This window comes from Fopius arisanus, unplaced genomic scaffold (assembly GCF_000806365.1).
Source record: "Fopius arisanus strain USDA-PBARC FA_bdor unplaced genomic scaffold, ASM80636v1 scaffold00075, whole genome shotgun sequence".
Lineage (NCBI taxonomy): Eukaryota > Metazoa > Arthropoda > Insecta > Hymenoptera > Braconidae > Fopius > Fopius arisanus.
In genome coordinates this window covers 350,750-372,522 of record NW_011887814.1, presented here as the reverse complement: position 1 = coordinate 372,522, position 21,773 = coordinate 350,750, and the positions used below count along the sequence as shown (strand labels likewise).

Here is a 21,773-nt window from a genome sequence, read left to right as displayed (position 1 = left end):
TAATAAAAATTTTATGAGTATTCATTTGAAAAATTGTCTCTTTAAATGATCCCCTCGCCCCTCAATAAAAGACACAATTTATCGAAAATTTCAAAATAAAATGAAAATGGAGTAAAACTCATTACCCCACTTTCCAAAAATCTCTCTGTCTCGAAATTCAACCCTCACCGAGGGATAGGGCAATTGATTGTCGTCACCCCGTGATTGCCACCAACGCACATGTATATTTTTACCCAACACCCCCTGGCTACAAACTTTTACATCACTCCCCTCAACTTCGATGTGAATTCGATTACCGGTAATAACCAATCGTGTTCATAACAGTTTCATAACTCCCCCGAAAAAAAAAAAAAAAAAAAATCATTTTAAATTTCACCCGATCAATCAATCTCATAATACACCTCACGTTGTGAAATAATTTGGTATTGCACCTTCGAGAGTCTGCGTTTGCATCACTCGATTTCCACATGAACAACTGTCAATTCGAGAATAAGAAATAATCAATTGGGCAATAATCAAGATGAGCGCAAATATCGAACGGATACCGCGAGAAAGAGAAACTTCATTTTCCAAATGCATTGAAAAATCTTGGATCGACCGTTCGATACCGATTGGATCGACTACCAATACCACCCCGAGTTGATCCACTACCTAATCCGAATTCGATATCAATAACAAAAAAAAAAAAATGTTTTCAATTCCCTGATTTTCATTTTGCTTTTAATTCGCGGGGCACGACGATGAATTCCATCAAGTGCACTTTTTTTTCGAGAAAATTTTTTATCGAATATCTTGGAACTGAAGAGAGATAGCGATATTTCTGTATAAACATTATATGTGGTGAATGAGGAGATCTGCAAAAAGGGTAATTATGAAAAAAAACTCCCTGGGATTCCAAGTTATTCAGTAAAAACTGAGTTTAAAAAAAAAAATGTCACTTATCCGAATTTACCACTTGATTTGTGCCCCTCGACATCGATAAGTCAGATATCTACTGTAATAGTGATACACTGCGCACGCATTCTCACGCAACTACAAAAGAAAAATAAAAAAAAAATAAATAAAGATGGAGGTGGGGTAGAGACCCCCGGAGGGGAGTGCAAGAGAAGGAGATTGTCCAGTTGTAGAGGGGATACCGAGGATTTTACTTCCACTCCGTATTCCCGTAAAACCCGTGGCCCCAACTCGTGGCGTTTCAGTCGTCGTTTCGGACGCGCACGAAACAGATAGGACCCATCGGTAAAAAAAAAAAAATAAAAAAAATAAATAGAAAAAAAAACACGACCCAATCACAGTCGTAAACATACGAGCGATACGTGAAATAATTTACGCTCTGATTAATCCGCAGCGAAACAACAGTTCCACACGAGTTTCACAATTTCGATTACTATCGATTTATTCACGAGTGGAAAGGCCCAAAATTTTTGGGTCCCATTTCCGTTTTTCAGGGAACTTTGGCAATTTTTGAAGACCAACCGCTCCCGGATTATGACTTAAGGTAGGATTTTTTTTTTTAAGTTTATGTTTTCGTTTTACTGTGGGGCCCTTACCGAGGGGCCCGATGAGACCCATCCATCCGACACCGTGGGAATTTATTATTTAACGGATATTGTTTATTGCGATTGGGGGAGGCGAGATTTCTTGGGTGCTCTTTACAGGATAAGGCCCTTTTTTTTATTTGAAAAAAAAATGGAAACTGCGAGCTGCCCACCCCAAGCCGTGAGATTTTTTCATTTAAGAGTTCTCGTTTCTGGAATTTGGGGTCTTTTTCCAGGGGGGGTTGAAGGGCGGTTGAGGCCCTTTCTGAGGGCCCAGTGCGCACGCGCAGATCGTCCCATTGATCCCAGACCGTGGGAATTTCGCATTTTTTAGGTGCCAAATGACGGTTTTGTTTCAAAATGGTGTGCTTTGAGGTATTCTCAGATGTTTTTTTTTTGGTTTGAGGATGAGATGGAGAAAGAGACGAAGGGCGTCGGCGTCGCGACGTGACTCCAGTACTACCTGTTATACCGGCAAATTTTCCCACGGTACTGACTCTCCCAACGTGTGCGCACTGTTGCGTGTGGATTTTTATTATTGAATTTATATTATTCGTCGTTTAATTCCCGGATTTTGTTTACATTGACGAATTATTGATTTAGGGAGACAGACTCTGATAGCAATGGGAGTATTTCTTTTGTTACACGAGAAAATACGAGAAAATTTATCTCCCAAATAATTCAATTAATATTTCCAAGACAAGACAATCAAAATCAATGAGAGAAATCTCTTCAGATATTTTTTTCGCATCACATGAAAAGTTGAACTTCAAGGGCAAATTTAATAAATCCTATGTTTGAAATTTATTTAATGGACCATTTTCAACCCCATGGAATTTCGCGGATTGATGGGATCTATTGATTATTATTATTTTTTTTTGTTTGCACGATGGAAAGGCTGAGTTAATTCCACATATCACACGGTGAAATAATCACGCGAGATAAAACGCGATTGTAACGTACACTCACCGATTTTTATTCATTTATTTTTTCAAATAACGTCAGAGTAAAGAAACATTGTGTGCAGTAATTTGCGTGTGTAAGCGGATTTTTATGAAGAGATATTATCGGTTTATTCTATCGGTTCCACTTGTTACAGTGGCGTGTTGAGTTTGTCTTAATATAAACTGAAATACCGCATTAAAATTATGAAATTGCACGAGATATTTACGTATTCGATAAATTAATGAAATTTCAAATGTTTAACGCGACATTAATTTCCCCCCAAAGGCCAATAAAACCAAAAAAATATCCCCACCGAAATCATTGAATCCCAATATTTTATTCCTATCGAATATCATTTACTGTCAAAATACGTTTTTCCCACATATCAAATCTCATTTATCCCATGCAAATTGCTATGGCAACAGAAAAATTAAAAAAAAATAAAAACAGTTCAAAATTTATTTCTCATTATTTATGGACAGCTGTTGGACCCCCGGCAATTCTAAAACACGTTTCCTTTCACCCTCAAATTTTTTTCAAATCGCTTTTGGTATTTTTTCTTTTGCCCCTTTTGCCGTCGAAAATTCAGCGGATTGGTTTCTTCTATAGACGCATACAATACAACAACAAAAATAAAATGGGTAGCTTCTTCAGTCTCGAGATTGTTGGGGCAGGTAGTATTTTTTTCTTTTTTACAATTCCCCTCTCGGGGTCCACTTGAATCTCAACAATCTTCTTCGATACCTGACAGGATAAATTGTGAAGAGGTTTTAGGGGCCCTTTTAGAATATCCAGGGGGGGGGGGGGAGACCCTGAAAACTGGCGTGACCAGACCTGGTCTAACACTGAATTAAGGTTCTCAGAAGATTGAACCATTTTATTTCAAGGGCTCGGCTTCAAAATCGATGAGAAATTTTATTTTCACTGAATTCTCGAGGTTTTTCCCGGAAATTTGTATTTTTTTCAGTGGAAAATCCATGAAAATTCCGGAATTTCACTTTTCTCCCCTGAATCATCAGGCTTTTCCTTGAATTTTCACGAAAACTCAAAATTTTATTCTCAACTTCAAATGAAAAATATCGAAATTTCCCGGAAAATTCACCAGTAATTATTTCTATAATTCCTATTCCTCTTCATAAAATGTATTTAACCGTATAAAAAAATATTTCTTTCCTAAACGAATCGGAAAAATAGTCATATTTCCGAGCTTTCGAATGGCTCAATTTTGCTCAACCGCCGGACGTAAATAATTTTCATTCGCAATTCAACAAATCACTTCAATTTTCTTTCTACTCAATTTATCACTCACCCGGGGATTTAATATTGAAAAAAAAAAAAAATACTCAACTGGAATGAGGAGAAAGCATAGAATTACATGATAAGATCACTCTGACCTTGAAACAGCTGAAAACCGCTAGAAAAAGGTGGAGATAAAAAAAAGAACCGGTAATAGCCCCCCCTAGAAGTGTTCGGGACAGCTTCTGGGTCACCTGTTATTTACTCGTTTTCAGAATTCACTCCATTTATTATTTACACTGACACCGACAACTTGAAAACATTAGAAAGCCGGAGGTAAATAGCGTAATTACGAGAAGAAATTATTCCACAAGGGCCAACCACAATGCTACCAATTAAGGCTATTTAACCATTTTTTCTCAAATCATAATATTTTTTATTACTAAAAATAATCAACGATTTTGACGACCGACCGCTCAACCTCTTCTATATTTAAAATAAATCGTGATAGTTTCGGCGGATTTTTTTCTCAACAGAGGCAAGCCCCTGGGTCAAAAATGACCTGTGAAAAACCTTGAGGGTCAAATCTGAAGGTCAAGTCCATGCGGCAAACAGCCCGAGACCCCGGAAAATTTAATAGGCCGATGAAATTGGCCGAGGAAAATTCAATAGGCCGATGTTTATAATATGAGAGGGGATTACCGATTTTTTTTTTTCAATGAGAACAGATTCCTCGGTCAAAAGTGACCTATGAAAAATGATGATGGTCAAATCTGAAGGTCAAATCTATCCAACAATCAGCCCGAACCTCCGAAAATTGAATAAGTGATAAAAACTTTCAATAATGACCGACGTAACGGTCGCGATTGGCCGTACGATGACTGCCTCATGACCCAACCAAAGTGATTTATTACCCCCCACTACCTGCCCCCCCATCCTTTTATTACTCTTTGCATCCATTGTCCTGCAATTTGACGTAGCGGTGAACGCAGCGGTTCAATTCACATCGGTATTTCCATTTTTCACAGAGATCGGATCGACTAGATCAAATAATTTCATCCATTCAAAAATAAATTACCGAATAATTAAAATGACCGAAAAAAAAAAATGGAATAAAATCAAAATTCAAAGTCCTGGTGTGAACGAAAAATAATTCACTCAATTAATAAATTAATTGATTTAGTAATCATAGTAATTTTATGAAAGATTGGAGAATTAGGGGAGAGGATTAGACTGTCCCAGAGAATTAATTAAATTCTTCGTGATTTGATGACGAAAATTCATCTCGCCTGGCAAAATATCGAATTAAATCCCATAGAGTCCAATAATAGAAGTAATCCGTCTATCGCAATTACCTTATTTGCTATCCTCTCTCGTTCGTTTCACCCATACAATCAATCGCACACAGTTATAGAAGTCGACTGTTATTCAATCCGATTTCCGTGTTTTCAATCCGACCATTTTTTTTTTATCCCCTTTCAAAACGTAAATTAACTCTAGACCGTCATTCAAACTTCCTCATCACGTTAAATATCTTGTTAGTTCACTTGACAGCCGGGGAAATTTTTCAACAAATGGAAAATTAAATTCTCCCACTCATTGCTAAATCGCAATGACCCATGAAAATAATTCCCGCTTTCCTCCCCCCAATTAATTTCAATTAGCTTTAAGTTATCGTGATTTTAATCAGTCTGCACACGAATCAAAAAATCACCGCACCGATACCCGAGAGGATGACAATTTTGGATTTTCGAATTAAACTAATAATATGAAAAGTGGCAATAAACCATGAAAATAATGGTTGGACACACCCAAGAATGGTATAAAAGGCCAACAGGCAAAAGGCAGCGGATCATTAATGACCAGGTGAAGTCTCTCCCGATGGTTTTACAGTTAACCGAGACTTCCGGCGGTCTCTCTTTCTATTTATCGCTCGTTTTTCCTGAATGAGCGATGAAAAAAAAAAATCCCATTATCCCACTCCCCTTGTACATCACTGCTAGACAAATAAAATCCCATTCCATTTTATAGATCGGTAAATTAACAATCGGGTCGAGGGGAAAAAAAAGGGCGAAGCCATTTTACCCCGTTATCAATCGAGTCACGATGAGAGAACGATTTACACCGGATACAGTTTTTCTCCGGGTATTGAGGAATTAGTGGGACGAAACGATCTCTCTCCGATTTCTTCTTCATTAGAGAATTCACAGAGAATTTCATCATGAATCCAATGAAAAAAAAATCATCCATTTCACTCTCATAGAACCCGAGTTATCCCGAAAAATATAAAAATGATCTAGAAATCGATGAATGATCCATGAAAATTTCAACCGAGATTTTATCCGGACCCCCAACACCGAAATAGATTTTCTTTTTTTTTGAATATTCTGAAAATTTTCCCATCTTTCGATTGGTGTCACTATCGATCCCCTCCACACCCGTCTTATAATGATAATAACGTTTTTGAGCCGTCAAATGCTAATGAGTGAAGAATTGAATATGAATTCCGGCTTCACATGTAGGTAGATAACAATAAAAAATCTCGGAAGTTTGATTACAATCACGGGCTGAAATTTTCACCCAATCTCGTCTATTCTATTCTAAAAGTAAAAGTACCCAGAGAAAGAGACAAAAAAAGTAACAATAGAGATAAGAAATCGGCAGTTGTTTTCAACGAAAACATGAGAAGCAACAAAAGTATTGGTGAAACAATTTACCGAGAGTCAATTACTCCCTCGAGTATCTATTCATGAATACCCATTGCTTGAAAACAATTAAATAATCCTTCACGGATTTTTTTTTTGCCCCCTTTTCATCTCTTTCTATTGAGCTGAAGTGCGCAGTTTATGATCGAATATTTAGACCTACGAGTGGGAGGAGGAATGAGAGGAGTGAGTAAAGCACGCTCGAGTGATCCAGTCCTCATTGTTGTGTGGGTTATATGAATAAATACATGAGCGAGTAAAAGTTCAATTAAGATGTAAAAATACCATGTACGATCATAATTTTGCATTTCATTACAAATCCCTCATTCTCACTTGCAATGAAAAATAAACAGCACAGAAGAACTTCCCGGACAAGGTCGACAATGCTCCTAATCGATAGATCGTCAAAAATCCAATCAAATGAAAAAAAAATCATCCATTTCGCTCCCACAGAACCTGAGATACACCCAAAAACGTGAAATGATCGAGAGATCGATGAATGATCTCGGAAAATTCAATCGGGATTTTCTCCCGATCTACTTGACCAAATCGGGCAATTTTTTTTTCCATCTCTCGAGAAATTTCTCATCTGTCGAATGGCAAGCAAAAAATCATCCACCTGTCACCGAAAAATATCCTCAATAAATGCGCACCGATACACGTAACGCCTCGAGTCACGTATGAAAAATACATGCGCAAGTAAAAGTTATCTAAAACGATACTGAACGTTTACATTGCTGTAGGCATTTGGCCTTGTTAATCCTATTTATCGAGAGTCCAACAACGATCACTCATTTGATTCTGTCATCAGACATTCGCCATTGAAACAATGAAATAAAGCAATATTACAAATGACGAGAGAAAAAAATTAATTCATCGGAGGAACTGGGGAAATAAAGAAAAAAAAAATACGTGATGAGTAGACGAGGGAGAAATTCCACTTGTGGGACGAGGTGAGGAGACAAAATGAAAGTGTGTGGGTGGTTGCATAATGGGACGGTACTTGTTAGAGGGGTGAAGATGAGGGGGAAAAAGGGGGGGGGGGAGAGGGGTTAATGAGCCTAGAGTGGGTACGGAGGAATGAGTGGAACGTCTCGAGGGCAGTTTAAAAGAGACTTCAAGTGTCCCGAGGGCCTTTTACACTTCCCATCCAATAGTTGTAATACCCGGTTTTATGACTTTTCGAGAAATTCAAATAACTATGCAGCTAAATGGTCTATTTTATGGCCCATTCGATGGATCAGGAAATTTCACACAGGATTAAAAAAAAATTTATTCATTTTGCTCAAGGGGTTAAGGAGTAAATCCTAAATGAATTTTTATAGATCATTTATCGATCGCTAGGTCATTGGGAGATTTTTTTACGATAACTCGGGTTCTATGAGAGCTAATTGGATAATTTTTTTTTCATCCTGTTTGAAATCTTTCTGGCTATCCAATGAGATCACTTTCAAACCCGACGAAGTTTGATATGTGATTGAGGTTATACACCCCAGGGAATGCTTATTTTTTTTTATATCCAGCTTCTCGAACCACAAGCTTCCGAACAATGTATGTACAAAGGGGGAGTGGCGGTAAAAAATTGCAGAGTGGAATTCAGGGTAGCAGCGGTCTCAGGCGCTTTCTGCAAGCGCATATAACAGAACCTCAAATAAATCCGGAAAGTGTCGATTAACGTTAACATTTGGGGAGAGCAATAAAAGCGGTTTATTTTTGCGGAACAAAAAAAAATGGCCCATTAAAATGTCCCTAGGTGTCGTAAAAATACCCCAGGTATTGTCATAATTATAACCTCACAAAATGGTCGAAATGGCCAACAATATGTAATTTCTGCCTTAAAAAAAATATTTTCGCTCTGTTTCAGAAAGGAGTCACTGGAGACTGAGAATATTTTCGGTAAATCGGTAAAGAGAAAAATCGAAAAATCAATATGTCGGAGAGACGTGGCCCGAAGGCACTTGAGCTCTGGTGCAGACGCATAACGGACGGTTATCCAGGAGTTAACGTGCAAAACATGACCACCTCTTGGCGAGACGGTCTTGCTTTCTGTGCGATGATTCATCACTTTCGGCCCGATCTCATGTGAGTTTATTATAACTGCCGGATTGATTGGGCGCTATTCAAATTTCCCGCTTTACCACCACCGACCAATGAGGAATCACTCTTACGCGCCCTCGACTCGGACGAACTTCATTTATGTTTTCACTCATAAATCGAACATAAAATTGATGCTTTCCAAAAAAAAGTCACTTTCTCGCATTATATCGGTTCGAAATTTTTTCAAAACACCACATAAAAATTTCTAAACACTTAATTTATCCATTAATCATTATTTAACCCCAGAAAAAAAGTGAAAAATTGAGAATGCCGCGAATTTCAACGACCGTTCAATAATAAAAGTCGACACGTAATGATTCCGTCATTAGTCGCTGACTGCGGGGTCACTAAACTATCTAAAATAAAATGTGAGAGTGTATTTTGGGTAGGCAATAGCTAAAATGGTGTTGTCACCGATACAAAATAACCCGAAGCCAAACTGAAAGTGATCCTTTCTGGCCCATTACCCCACCGGCTAAAAAATCATCGATAAATACCCCCCGACAAATACCAAACGTTCGCCGAATTGTCATCATCTGGGACTCACGCCAGAAACTCTCGTTTCGTTCACGAGGTAATCGAACCCTCTCACCCCCATTACGTATACACTCATTTTCTTTATGTATACACAAGGCGGTACATAAAAGTCTATCCCAACGAAAGACGTTGTAGGAGAACAAGAATAATGACCGACGTTTGCACACGCTGGGGTATTACCGATGTCGTTGACCGGTTGGGGGGATAGGCCTTCGCACTAACGTAATCCTCTCTCGTGCCACAGATAAACAACACGTGGAACAATTGTGTTTTCAACCGTCACAAGGTACTACCGAGAATTCAAAAATATTCCCTTTCATTATTTTCCCTGAAATTCCCCTCGAGTGAAAAAATAAAAAAAAAACTACCTCCCACTTCAACAATTCATGAATAACAATGGCTCTCACCAATAAAAAGTAGATAGTAATAAAAAAAAAGAACGATCTTGCACTACCATTTTTTCGCGATATTATAGGGGGTGACACCCTTTCAAAATGTTTGCACTCTCAATTTTTCACGCTTTTCCATTTTTAAATAAAGAATATTTTTATACTGAATTTGTAATGTTGAATAATGGAGAGAATGATTTTTCAAATCATCAATTCGACATCGAGTGTTTCACCCATGAAAAAAAAAATTATTCCCACCGTAATTTCTCTCGACAATGATTCCACCCAGGGACTGACACAGGATGTCACATTTTCTAAGTAATTTTCTCCTGTTAACACTCTGCTAAGAAAAAAAAAACTTTCTCGTTGAAGAAAAAGACCTGAGATTTAAGCCTGCGAACAATGGGATATCGGCAAGAGGAAGCAATTGAGGAGGGGGGAGAGGGTACCGATAAGTTGAATGACAGTTAAATGCAGTGCGTGGGCGGATAGGACCAGAAGTATAAAACCTAGGGAACGGGTGTGGCACGACACAGCGGCCCTCTGAGTCATCGAGCGGGGGGTATTGTTGCCCCCCCCCCCTCCCCCCACTTCAAGATTTTTTTATCATTTTTTTTACACCCGAGAAAACCGTAAAACCGAAGGAATCTCCAATTCACACCGAAAAAATGGTTTTTGACGTCGGTGGAGGTCGATGGGACATAGACACGGACTTGCCGATAGTCTTAATCAATAGATCGATAAATTTCAATTGAGATTGAAAAAAAAATCATCTTTCTAGCTCAAGTAGTTCCTGAGAAAATCCCGATTCAATTTTTCATAGATCATTCATTGATTTCTAGATCAATTTTACGTTTCTCGTTGTATCTCAGGATCTACCGGATAAAAATCGATGATCTCGGGTTCATTGGAAAGATGAAAAAATTTCCCATCGGATAGGCTAAGAGATTATTCATTTTCTTTCGTTGATATACGAAAGAAACGCGATTCGCGATTGATAGATACTACTGATCGTTTATTTCGGGATTCCGAGGGAGAAAAAAAAATATTTTCTCTCACCACAAGACGAAGTCGAGCTATCGATTGGGGTCACCGTCGATCCGATAATATTCACCGAGATGATAGATCGAGATTAATGTATTTACACTTTGATGCTGATAAAAATTGACTTAATTGAGGAAATAAACGAGACTAAAACGCACTTGGTGATTAAATTGTCAAGGTTAAGAGGTTTAAAATGGTGTTGTGAGTCACTCAAGAGGTTTTACATCGAAAAAGATGACTATAATAGGAGATAATGAGTGGAGTATGAAGGCAATAAAAAAAAAAAGGAATCTCAGCTCCTTATTTTCAGATTTTTTTTTTTCACGTGTTAACAGTGACTTCAATAGCCTGAACAAGGACGACGTGTATGGCAACAACGAGCTGGCCTTCAGAATCGCCGAACAACATCTGGGTATCCCTGCACTACTTGATGCTGAGGACATGGCCTCGTGCTCTGTACCAGATCGATTATCCATTTTGACTTATCTCTCCCAATTCTACCAGCATTTTGGTGGTAAGTATGAAAAATCCCACCCACATCCGATGAGATTAAAAAAAAATCCGATGAGATGAGAAAAAAAATCAGCAATTTTCACCGCCCCAAACCCGAGTAATCCCCAAAAATGTAAAAATGATCTACCAATCAATCGATGATCTATAGAATGTAATTGGGATTTTCTCCGTGATCCGTGGACCTAAACGACTAATTTTTTTTTCAATCTGACGAGAAATTTTCCCCCTTTCATCATCTGCTAATGGAAATAACCGGGAAAAATTGAATGAGTCTTAACAAGACCACTTTGTACCACAACTCAATAGAAAGTTTCCACGTGTGACTCGTTCTCTACCATTGATCCTTACACACCAAACGCGTCATACTTGGTACGGCTTTTATAGGATGAAAAAAAAAATATATATATAAATAAAACGATATGAACTCAAAAAAATAATAAAAATAAACCTATTGGAGGACTGGTTTTAGCGACAGGGGCAACTGGTTGCCCAGGAGCGTTTGTAGAGTTGCTCTTTCACTTTTATCGCCCCGAGATCCTGCCCCCCGGGTGTTTGCCAGCGAATTGTAAGATCGGCATTACAACAACCGACAAGACGATGCAAAATTGCATTTACTGCTCTATCAAGCGACAGAATTACGTTTACCAGTTCTTTTTTTCGCTTATCCCGTCGTAATCTCATGAATTTTGCATCACCAGAGGGTATGGAAGGGACGATAAAAGGTTCTCATGCAGCTCATCCGATAGATCGGAAAATTTGCCATCGATTTGAAAAAAAATCTGTCCAATTTGCCGCCATAGAACCCGAGTTACAAGGAAAAATGTAAAAATGATCTGACGATCGATAAATGATCTACAAAAATTCAATCAGGATTTTCTCCGTTTCTACTGCACCGAAATGAATGATTTTTTTTTTCAATTTCACATAATTTTTTTTCTCATCTATCGAATGGGGTCACTCGACCCCCTCCGGCGATTACACCTTGACCCACGGATTTCCGAGCGCACACGATTGCGAGAAGATGCTAGATAACTTCAAGTCATTCTCGGGTGAATGACAAACGTTAACATATAAAACCATTGGGTTTCGCAATTGCACACAGGTGAGGTGGAATCCTCGTGGAAAAGGTCTCACCGTGTTTACCTTTTGTATTGAAGTACCTCTACTCATTTCTCTTTTTTATTCCCCTCTTCTTCTTTTCATATTGCATCATACGGTGAATTTATATTTCACAAGAAAATAACTCACGTGTACCGTTAAATTATTCAACGGCCTGAATTAGCAAACAAAAATATCAACGAGTACATGATTCAACTAATTGAATTTGATAACGATGACAATACGAATAATTTAAATCTCTTCCTCAATTTTTATCCCTCTGAATTATTCAAAATTATTATTTTTCCCTGAATCTTCAATCTACCGAGAATTCAAACAAAATAATTAAAATTTCTAATTGAATTCAATTTCAAAATCATATAATTGTAAATTCAGATGACTATGCAATGAAAATTCCAAGAAATTTTCAACAGCATTAATTAGTTGAATCATCAACAGGTTCATCACCAAGTAGACTAGCCCTGAGCAGATCAACCGAGAACACGAGCCAGGGAATGACACCAGTAACTGAGTCCCCACAGCCAAAGGTAATACGATAGACTCACACGTGCATTTATCTGCAACTTCTTTCTCATTCTGTCATTTATTCAATTTCTCATTTCTCCGTATCTTTTGTATTTTCATTGTACTGTCCGCCTTTTATCCGTTTCTTTTTTATTCATTGCATACAAGTCGTTACGCTCACGTCATCCATTTTTTCAAGAAATTTCATTGGAGGGGTAGAATTTCCCAGGTGATAGAATTATTTCGCCAATCGCAGAATACAAAAGAAAATAAAAAAAAAAAACAAAACAAAATGAACGCTAATTTATGCTACAATTATAAATCTCAATTACTCAGATAATTTTCAATTCAATTCCAATCATTAAAAATACAAATAAAAATTATTATTTCAAAATAAATAAAAAATTATTTTCGCTTCTTGATATTTTTGCATGTGAATTTTTTTTTTTAATTCAAATAGTTTAACGTTCATTTTGTCTCTTGATTTTTTAACCAAATCATTTTTCATCGTCATCGGATCGCTTATGAGCTTTCGATTTTCACCTGTCTCTAATGAAAATTTCGGGGATCGGTAATTCCACCAGGATATTACAGACAGGTAATCATCGTGCTTATGTCCCACGGTAATTATTATTTAGCAAAATTTATTGTATGCTCGTAAGTGTTTGTTCATCGTGTTGTGCAAGTGGAGTGATTTTTTATTTAATTCGCAATGTGTATGTCTCCCACCCTATGTACTGATAAAACCGGCACTATGTACATGGTAAATACACGCTCATGACTCCCTGGAATCCCGCTAATTTCCGGTAAAAATGCGGCAGAAGGTTTTTTTCTCGTGGTTGAAAATTGAAAAAAAATTGTTACAGGTGAATCACTTTCTCGGGAAAAGAAATCTCACAGCAAGAAAAAAAAAAAGACGCAACTCTCTTTCCTGATCTAATGTGAGAGTGCAAAATTTAATTCAATGGGTGGTTTGACAAACTGAAAATTAAATCTATTTTTCAACCCCCGACCCAAGAGAATGATGACATTGGGGGGAGAAAAGTGACTTTCGATTTTCAAATTCTCCAAAAATTTTCAAACCCCTGAAAAATCAAAAAATAAAATTCGGTCTCACCCCCTACCCTGACCTCGAAAGACCAATAAGATTTCTCTCAAAAATCGACTCTTTCATCTCTCGTTTCCCCCGCCTGGACATCTTCCCCAGGGCACGACCGGGTGCCGTAATAAGACAGGGCAACGAGAAGAGATAAAAAAAAAAGGAGGTAGAATAAAAAAAAAAAATCGAAGGATTTAGCCGTGGGTTTAATACGCGGTACGAAGGCACTTGCCTAGAGACCGATAATTTTCGTTCCTACCTGGAGCATAAGGAGGTGGACTCAGGAAAGGAGTAAAAGGTGGAACGGGAGTTGTACTTTCTTGGTACAAGATGCCGACTAGCCACTCAAACGGACTTATCTTCGTGGCAAACACGATTTTCTGTTCAACTCCTCGAGAATAGTCAGACGTCATTGCCCTCTACTTCATTCACTTCCGCATCCAATTTCTATTTTATTTTTCTCCAATTCCTTCCTCTCCCTTTTTTACTTCATCCCATTCCTTGTTCCATATCCTTTGGGATGGAGTAATTATGGGAAAAACTATTTCCGGAGATACTCCACCCATTTATTCACTATATTCCACCGTAATTTACCTTTTCTCATTCTTCCCAATCATTTTTCAGCCGATATCTCGGAATTGAAGAAATATATCAATTTTTTTCCATAAACAATTTTCATGGATAAAAATGTCATCAACAAAAAACATGTCTACAAAAATATCGCTATCTCCCTTCAATTCCCAAATAATTGCTGAAAACTGTCCTAAAATGCCCCGATCCGAAAAACTCCCCCCCTCGTCTTTCAAATTTCGAAAAAAAAAAAAAAAATTAAAAAATCGCCATCCCACCCATTGCCCTACAAACACGTGATAAAATCGAAAATCCCATCACTCCATTAGCATTCAGAGCGTAACGTCTGTAATCCTTCTCGAAAAACCATTAACTAAAAGAAAGAAAAAAAAAAAAAAATAACAATTCTGTATCTCCCGTGCCATCAGCGAGTGCATAATACTCGCGTGTATGACCCGTTCGTTCACATTGAATTCCTTCATACATGCATTACAACTCGAAACACAAGAGAGAGATGAAGAAAAAATGAGAGAGAGAGAGAGAGAGAGACTCGATGAGAATTAAAATGCAGAGAATTTCCCCATCCGAAGAGTTTAGTCGATCCTATGTGAATCACGAGAGCGTACGTGTGCATTAACTATTTGCAATGATTTAAAAAAGCAACGATAAACAATAAAAAACAAATCGGGTCTTTGATGGATAATACAATTTAAAAAAAAAAACGACAAATATTTCTCATTTTTTTTCTCCAGGAGGAGAGCTTGGACTTAATGGGGCAATATAAACCTGAAATATTCTGCTAGAAGGTAATTTTTACGAGCTTTCGTCGTATTTATTATTTAATTATTGCTTGTCTGTTTGTTTGTCTGTTGATTTTTTATTAATTCTAGTTGCATGCTTATGCCTAACGTCATTAATACGGTTTGGATGGGGGTGGGGGGTTTATCCTGTGTTGTAGATTAAGAATTTAGCAATTGATTGAAAAAAATATCATCCATGAATAATGGAATTCTCTTGAATTACCAAGATGACTGTGATAATGAATTAAATTTCAATTCACCTAATTAAAAATTCAAAAGATTTTGTGACTTGTCAAAAAAAAAATTCCGAGTGTGAAATCGTCAATGAGAATTAATTCGTTTTTTTTTTTTCGCCAGTTCTCCAGCAACAAAATGGATGTTTTTTTTTTCTGATGAAAATCATGAGAATTTTTCCGATCTTTTCAATGAAACAATCCTCATTACCCCAGAATCAATTCCCCCTGTAATAATCATGCTCTCACGACATTTCAACGTTTAAAAATAGTGAAAAAACTCGAAACAATCGGCTTTTGTTGCTCCCCGGGGAGAAATCAATGGCCATATTAATTAATCACATCTGTACGGTGCATTAATCGTTGCAATGACAATGTGCAATTGCACAATGAAATACTGAAGGCACTGGCATCGATTAGTGCGTTTAAAACGGCTCGTGGAATAATGTGTGTAGGTAATGAATTTTTATGGTACAACATTGATGTATACGAGGTAATGAGGCCAGTGGGTCTTGTTTCCATCGTGAAAAAAAAAAAATGAAAAATTCCTCTTTTCTTAGTCTTAACGTACCACTCACTCATAATTACCACGATATCATCGTATAATTAAATAACGCGACTAATCACTAGAAACTATTTATCTCCCGTCCAATAGTATTTTTAATAAACTCATTTTCTAAATAATGGAATAAATTTCACGATTATACCGGGTCATTTGCCACTCGTCTCACGTAAATCGGATAAATTATTAATTTTTCTCACGTACTACTATCGGAAAATGACGGTGAGAGTTTAACGTGTCCCATTGAATACTAAATAAAAATAATTTCACACGCGTGTTTAGAGGATTTTTCGGTTTATTTCGAGTGGATGAATATGTGTCACTGGAAAGTGAGACAAATTTAATAAAATTCCAGTCACAAAATGTTTAAAATCTGTCTTTTGTCTACCAAATGATTATGCCTTCGATAAGGCACATGTTCCACTTCAATAAATAATCCCGTAAGTCGGTGTGTGTCACGAAGTTAAATGCGCACGCGCTATCGAGTGCATGAATAGAAAATGATTTGAGTCAGTGATGGTACGGCACCTCGAGACGCCTGCCACGTTAAACTAAAATTTTCACTATTCCCCAATCAACCATGTAAAAATAATGTAAATTACCATCGCACTAGATTTTCCCCGTTCTCCTGATGTCACGGCCCGGTATGTGCAGTTAATAATTAAAGTCAATTGAACGTTGCGGCTGTTACGAGGCGAGAGATATAAAAGAGAGAAAAAAAAAAATGTACATGACTGGGATGAGTAGTTGGAGATAGTGCGTCATACAGCGTTAAACGGTTAGTGCTGTGTCGTTGAACTCTCGTGCAATTTTTTATATTTTTCCACCACTCCAATGAGAAAAATAACAATCTACCTGCACCATTTAATTAAGAGGGCAGCGTGAAAATAAATAATATTTCACCGAGCGATTAACATCCTTATCACAAAATGCAGGAAAAGCTCAAGGAAACAACTTTATCGAAACAACTGGCTTCCAGTGTTTAAAGTTTCAAAATATAGATTCATTAAAAAAATTATCAACAGTCCTACAATTCGACAATTAAAAAATCAAGAAGAATAATTGAAACAAGCCGACCGTATAAAAATCCTGTCCTCAACTCCTAATCCCTGAATTTATTCAACTCAATGACTTGAACCCTCAACTTTTGAAATGTTGAAAAAAGGGCCTCATCCTTGATCGGAAAATTTCTCATCTGATAAAAAAAAAATACCCCCCATGTTGACTATTTTATTTTCCCATTAACCCCCTATTCTCAACTTTTAAAAACTCATCAACTTATTCATCTTCAGGTAATGCCACGTCGTCTGGGTATGCGTCGGGAGATCTGCGCGGTGTGCGCCCTTCCCGTATTTCTCGCCGAAAAATTAGTGATAACCCGACGCACTTATCACCGCACGTGTTTCAAATGTGCCCGATGCACCAATCAACTAACCCCTGGTAATTTCTACGAGACTGAGGACGGCGATTACTGCTGCGAAACATGTCCCGACGAGGACAAATCAACCCCCCTATCATCACCCCCTTCAACAACCCTATCAACCCCCTCAATACCATCAACTCCCCTTCCAATTCCTCGATCACTGAGTGACGAAGAGAAAACAAAAAATAAACACGAAAAACCATCAAAAACAACGCGTATGAGACTCGACTTCATGTCTCATCAACTCGACTCATCAACTGTTGATTCAATTTCCCAAAAAACCCCATCCCCTGTATCCCATGTTTCAGCAGCAATTGAATCACCTGGCGAGTGTAATCAATCCCCGAGAGACAATTTATCCACTAATGATAACGATAATCACGAGGTTGATATAACAAGTGTTGAATTAAATGTTGATGATGATGTTATTGTGTGCAAGAATACCAAAGAGACACTTGGCGTTGATAATAATGATGATGTTGATGAAGCCAGTCAGTGCCTTTCAGTTGTACAGCAGAGACTCAAGATATTTGAGAGAATGAGTGTTGATGGAGAGTTGAGGAGAAAGAATAATTTGTGCGATGTTGATAACAATGTAGATGAGAAAATTGCTAATGACGATTCTGTGGAGCCTGACTCGTTGGAGCTATTGGAGTCCCCACGAGTTATCGAACAAATTGAAGTTAAAGTTGAAGATATCGATGCTGTTGATGATAATCAACCAGCCGATAATGAACCAATTGATAAAAAAGACGACGTGGGAGTTTTGAATGCAACAGGAATAGATCTGAGTTCTGAATATCCCGAGGACATGAATCCATTCAACAGCGATGATAATGATGAGGAGGTTGATACCTCAGAGGTGTTGAAAGCCCCTAAAGCATCAACAAATCCCTTCGACAGCAGCGATGATGAAGAGGAGAGTAGGCCAACACCAGCAGCCAGAAGACGTAATGATGAATCTTCAAGCGAACCCGTCAAGCGAAGACTTCAGGCGCCTCACATCAACCTCAACCCCTTCTGGAGTGATGACGAGGAAGGTGAAAGTGATGATGAAACACCCAAGATCATGCCAGTTCCAAAACCAAGAACGATCAGAGATTTACCTGGAAATTTACAACGAGCCGGATTGTACGCCTCGAGCAGCTCCTTGGCGAGTTCAAGCTCCACGACAACAACACCAGGGGGTACCTACAGAAAGCGAAAGCCAGCACCACCACCACCAGTGAATAACGAAAGACTTTCAACACCTGCAGCTGGGGGAAAATCCCCTCAACCTTCTCACAAATCACCCCTGAAAACCCCAAGACCGAGAAAATCCAAGCCAGCCCCTCCACCACCCCTGCCAACAGAAATTTTATCAACCCTATCACTGCACTCACCCTCGTGGGAGGAGGAGAAAGTCTCAAAGAATCAGTCCAACAAATCCAAACAGTCCCAGAGATCTCCACCGCCCATCGACGACGAGGAGACCTTCTCCTACGACAAGAGCAGCCAGGGAAAGTGGAAGAGAAAAAAAGGCCCAGCCCCAGCTCGTCCAGTACCACAGAGGCGTAAAATCAAGGTAATGTCCATGAAGGACGTGAAATTGGAGTTGGATGAGATCGAGATGCAGCAACAGGGATTGGAGAGACAGGGTGTAAGACTCGAGCAGTTGATACGAGACAGATGTGAGAATGATCATGATAATGAATCAACCAGGGACGATAACATGACGATGGACGTTGAGGAACTCGTACTCGAGCTGTTCTCATTGGTAAATGAGAAGAACGAATTGTTCAGGCGACAGGCTGAGCTCATGCTACTCAAGAGACAGCAGAGGCTCGAGGAGGAGCACGCTGACATTGAGTATCAGATAAGGTGCCTCATGTGTCAACCAGAAGCCACTAAGACTGATTTTGATAAGCAGAGGGAGGAAAAGCTCATTCAGAGGCTCGTGGAAATCGTCGAGAGGAGGAGTGAAATTGTCGAGTGTCTCGAGATGGACAGACGGAGAGAAGTCGAGGAGGACAAGAGCATTAATTTGCATATGGGACTTTATGCAGGTATTTATTATTCATTTTATTGAACAATCTGCTCTGATATCAATGAAATTGATAAATAAATAATCATCGACAGGTGAAAAATTCGAAATAAGACGAAAAATGAGAAATGCTTTTTTTTTTTCATTTAGCAAAGAGCAAGGGAGACTTGACGAAGGACCTCGAATTATCATCGAAACCTCACAAATCTAAAAAACTCAAGATCAAGGGAATTATTCTAGACAAGCATCTCAAAAAAATTCACAAGAAAGACGCTGACAAGGACGTGGATGAGACTGAAGTCAAGGTTAAACGCCAAAATAAGAAAAAATGGTTCTAATATCGTACCATTTAGCACATCCAACATCCACACGAAATGTAGAATCTCAATTTGTATTTTAAGAGTCAAATCGATATTTAATACATCAATTTTTTATAAATAATATTTTTCCTCTCATGTCCTTTGTACTTTGTATTTATGAGATAATGGTTTTTTTTTCTTGTAGTTCATGTACAATGTAGCTGAATGAACGTAAGTGAAATAAAATCAATCTTAAATATTCATTTGATGTCTGAACTCATTTCCCCGAGATTTATCTCAATTATTTTTATCGGCATACCGTAATTTAATTATTTTTACTGGAGTTTCGTCATTTTTTATGAATATCGAAAATTCTGGTGTGTCGGTTTCCTCGAAAACGAATCCCCCGGAGTCTAGAAGACAATGAAATATGTAATTAATCCATCCTAAATCCCAGGAAAATTCCATTTCCAGAATAATCACTCACTCAATTGTTTGAAAAATTCCGAGACAGTTTCCTGATTCCTGATGGTCATTGCAAGAATCCCGAGACAATTTCCAGACCTCATGAGTAATTTCAGGCCATTAATTAACAAGGGAAAGAGAGAATTGTCATAAATGACATCAGCTGCGATGACGAGATCGACACCGAGACGATTCCCCATGCCCTCATCGATATTTTCCCAAGGTAAATCGATGATTTCATGATCAATATCAATCCTGGAGGAGTTGAGATCAACATTTGATCTGAGAATGTCCAAAACCCTAGGATGACAATCGGAGAATAAGAAACTCTTGGGGGAACAGAGATTCAGGACAGTGAGACCTGTCAATCCCACCCCAGACCCAAGCTCCAGTATTTTTTTGTCTCTCAAAAAATCCTCGTGGAAGACACACCATTCAGCGAGTGCCAGAGCTCCCTAATACCGATAAAAAAAACTTCCAGAATAAGTGGAAAAATCAAAGAAAACAATTTGAACTCATTTGCCAATCACCTGCCAACTGCAGAGCCCAGTCGTTCCGTCTGATATTAAATTTCTGCTCTCTCGGATGATCAACCTATCTACTTTTCCATTGCTCATTAAAAAATGCCGATAATGAGTCCCTCGATCGTCTCCACTACCCAGAAATTCACAGAGAATCTCATAAAACATCCCATAAATCTCTTCACATCCATTATTTTCTAACGTAGCAATAATTTTTTTGACAAACTTTTGCTGATACTCGCACTTCATCGGATACTCCCGAACCCTAACATCGCCTACTGTCGCGTCAAATATCTGAACTTGTTCTTTAAGATCTAGTTGTTCTGGGATATCAATCGAACAAATGGGAACGCACGCCAGGAATTTTCTCTGAATTCCATTTGTTTTTGTGAATTCACACATTTCCACGCAGGAGTTGTTTGTACGCGATTTTTTGAGGTTAGAGTAAATAATGATAATATCACTCACCATTTTATCCACCGGCGTCACCGACAGTTGCCAATCTCTGGAACAACACCATCAGCTGCCACCAAGGAAGAAATCCAGGGCTGCATCCTCTGGAGCTCCTCACTAATTCCTGAAGATTTCTCACTCACTTGAATTCAAATTCACTCACTTCACTCATTATCACACACAATTTTATTTCCCTTTTTGTTAATTATAATCCATTGTTCATTAGAATTCACTTCAAGAATAACCTCCAAATCACCAATAAATAGTAGCCGAAAACACTAATAATTCCGAAAACACTAATAATTTTCACTTGCACTCCCGACTTTCATTTGTTTTTGTTATTCGACATTCCTCCGTCCAAACATCGATTTTATTTATTGATTATTTGTGATTTATTCGGATTAATTTTATTGTCCCTCCAGACATTGATTTTATTGATTGTTTATTGGTCGTTTATTTGGATTAATTTTATTGTCCTCCAGACATTGACTTTGTGGATTGATTATGAGCGATTTATCGGGTTCATGTTGAGACAAGTTCGTGCACGCACAGACAATGGACAGTCGATCGACAACTTCAAATGACTCACTGTTAGGCATTCGTTCTCTTGTGTTTACTTCGGCGTTTGGATTGTCCATGTCCACACAAGCAATGAGATTCATCGATATTTGTTGTTATTACCACGAGATATCCGGAAA

General features: G+C 38.2%; 2 protein-coding genes across 5 annotated transcripts; one reads left to right on the top strand and one right to left on the bottom strand.

The window, feature by feature from the left end:
• Window positions 1–1,143: 1,143 nt before the first annotated feature.
• On the top strand, window positions 1,144–19,899 carry MICAL-like (protein). 4 transcript variants are annotated; one of them, XM_011310410.1, is made up of 7 exons: window positions 1,144–1,239; window positions 1,349–1,498; window positions 8,289–8,506; window positions 10,827–11,005; window positions 12,562–12,650; window positions 17,184–19,359; window positions 19,488–19,899. In XM_011310410.1, the coding sequence occupies exons 3-7, from the start codon at window positions 8,355–8,357 to the stop codon at window positions 19,673–19,675; spliced, it is 2,784 nt and encodes a 927-aa protein (XP_011308712.1). In that variant the 5' UTR covers window positions 1,144–1,239; window positions 1,349–1,498; window positions 8,289–8,354; the 3' UTR covers window positions 19,676–19,899. The 4 variants fall into 4 exon arrangements, with proteins under 4 accessions (XP_011308712.1, XP_011308711.1, XP_011308713.1 ...); XM_011310409.1 differs by having other exon boundaries at window positions 1,152–1,498; XM_011310411.1 differs by lacking the exons at window positions 1,144–1,239; window positions 1,349–1,498; window positions 8,289–8,506; window positions 10,827–11,005 and adding an exon at window positions 15,049–15,102 and having other exon boundaries at window positions 12,615–12,650.
• Window positions 19,900–19,911: 12 nt separating this feature from the next.
• On the bottom strand, window positions 19,912–21,051 carry LOC105269849 (protein FAM86D). The gene is made up of 3 exons (XM_011310407.1): window positions 20,632–21,051; window positions 20,124–20,556; window positions 19,912–20,049 (listed from the first exon to the last, which is right to left on the bottom strand). Exons 1-3 carry the CDS (start codon window positions 21,022–21,024, stop codon window positions 19,934–19,936), a joined length of 942 nt encoding a protein of 313 aa, XP_011308709.1. The 5' UTR covers window positions 21,025–21,051; the 3' UTR covers window positions 19,912–19,933.
• Window positions 21,052–21,773: the final 722 nt, after the last annotated feature.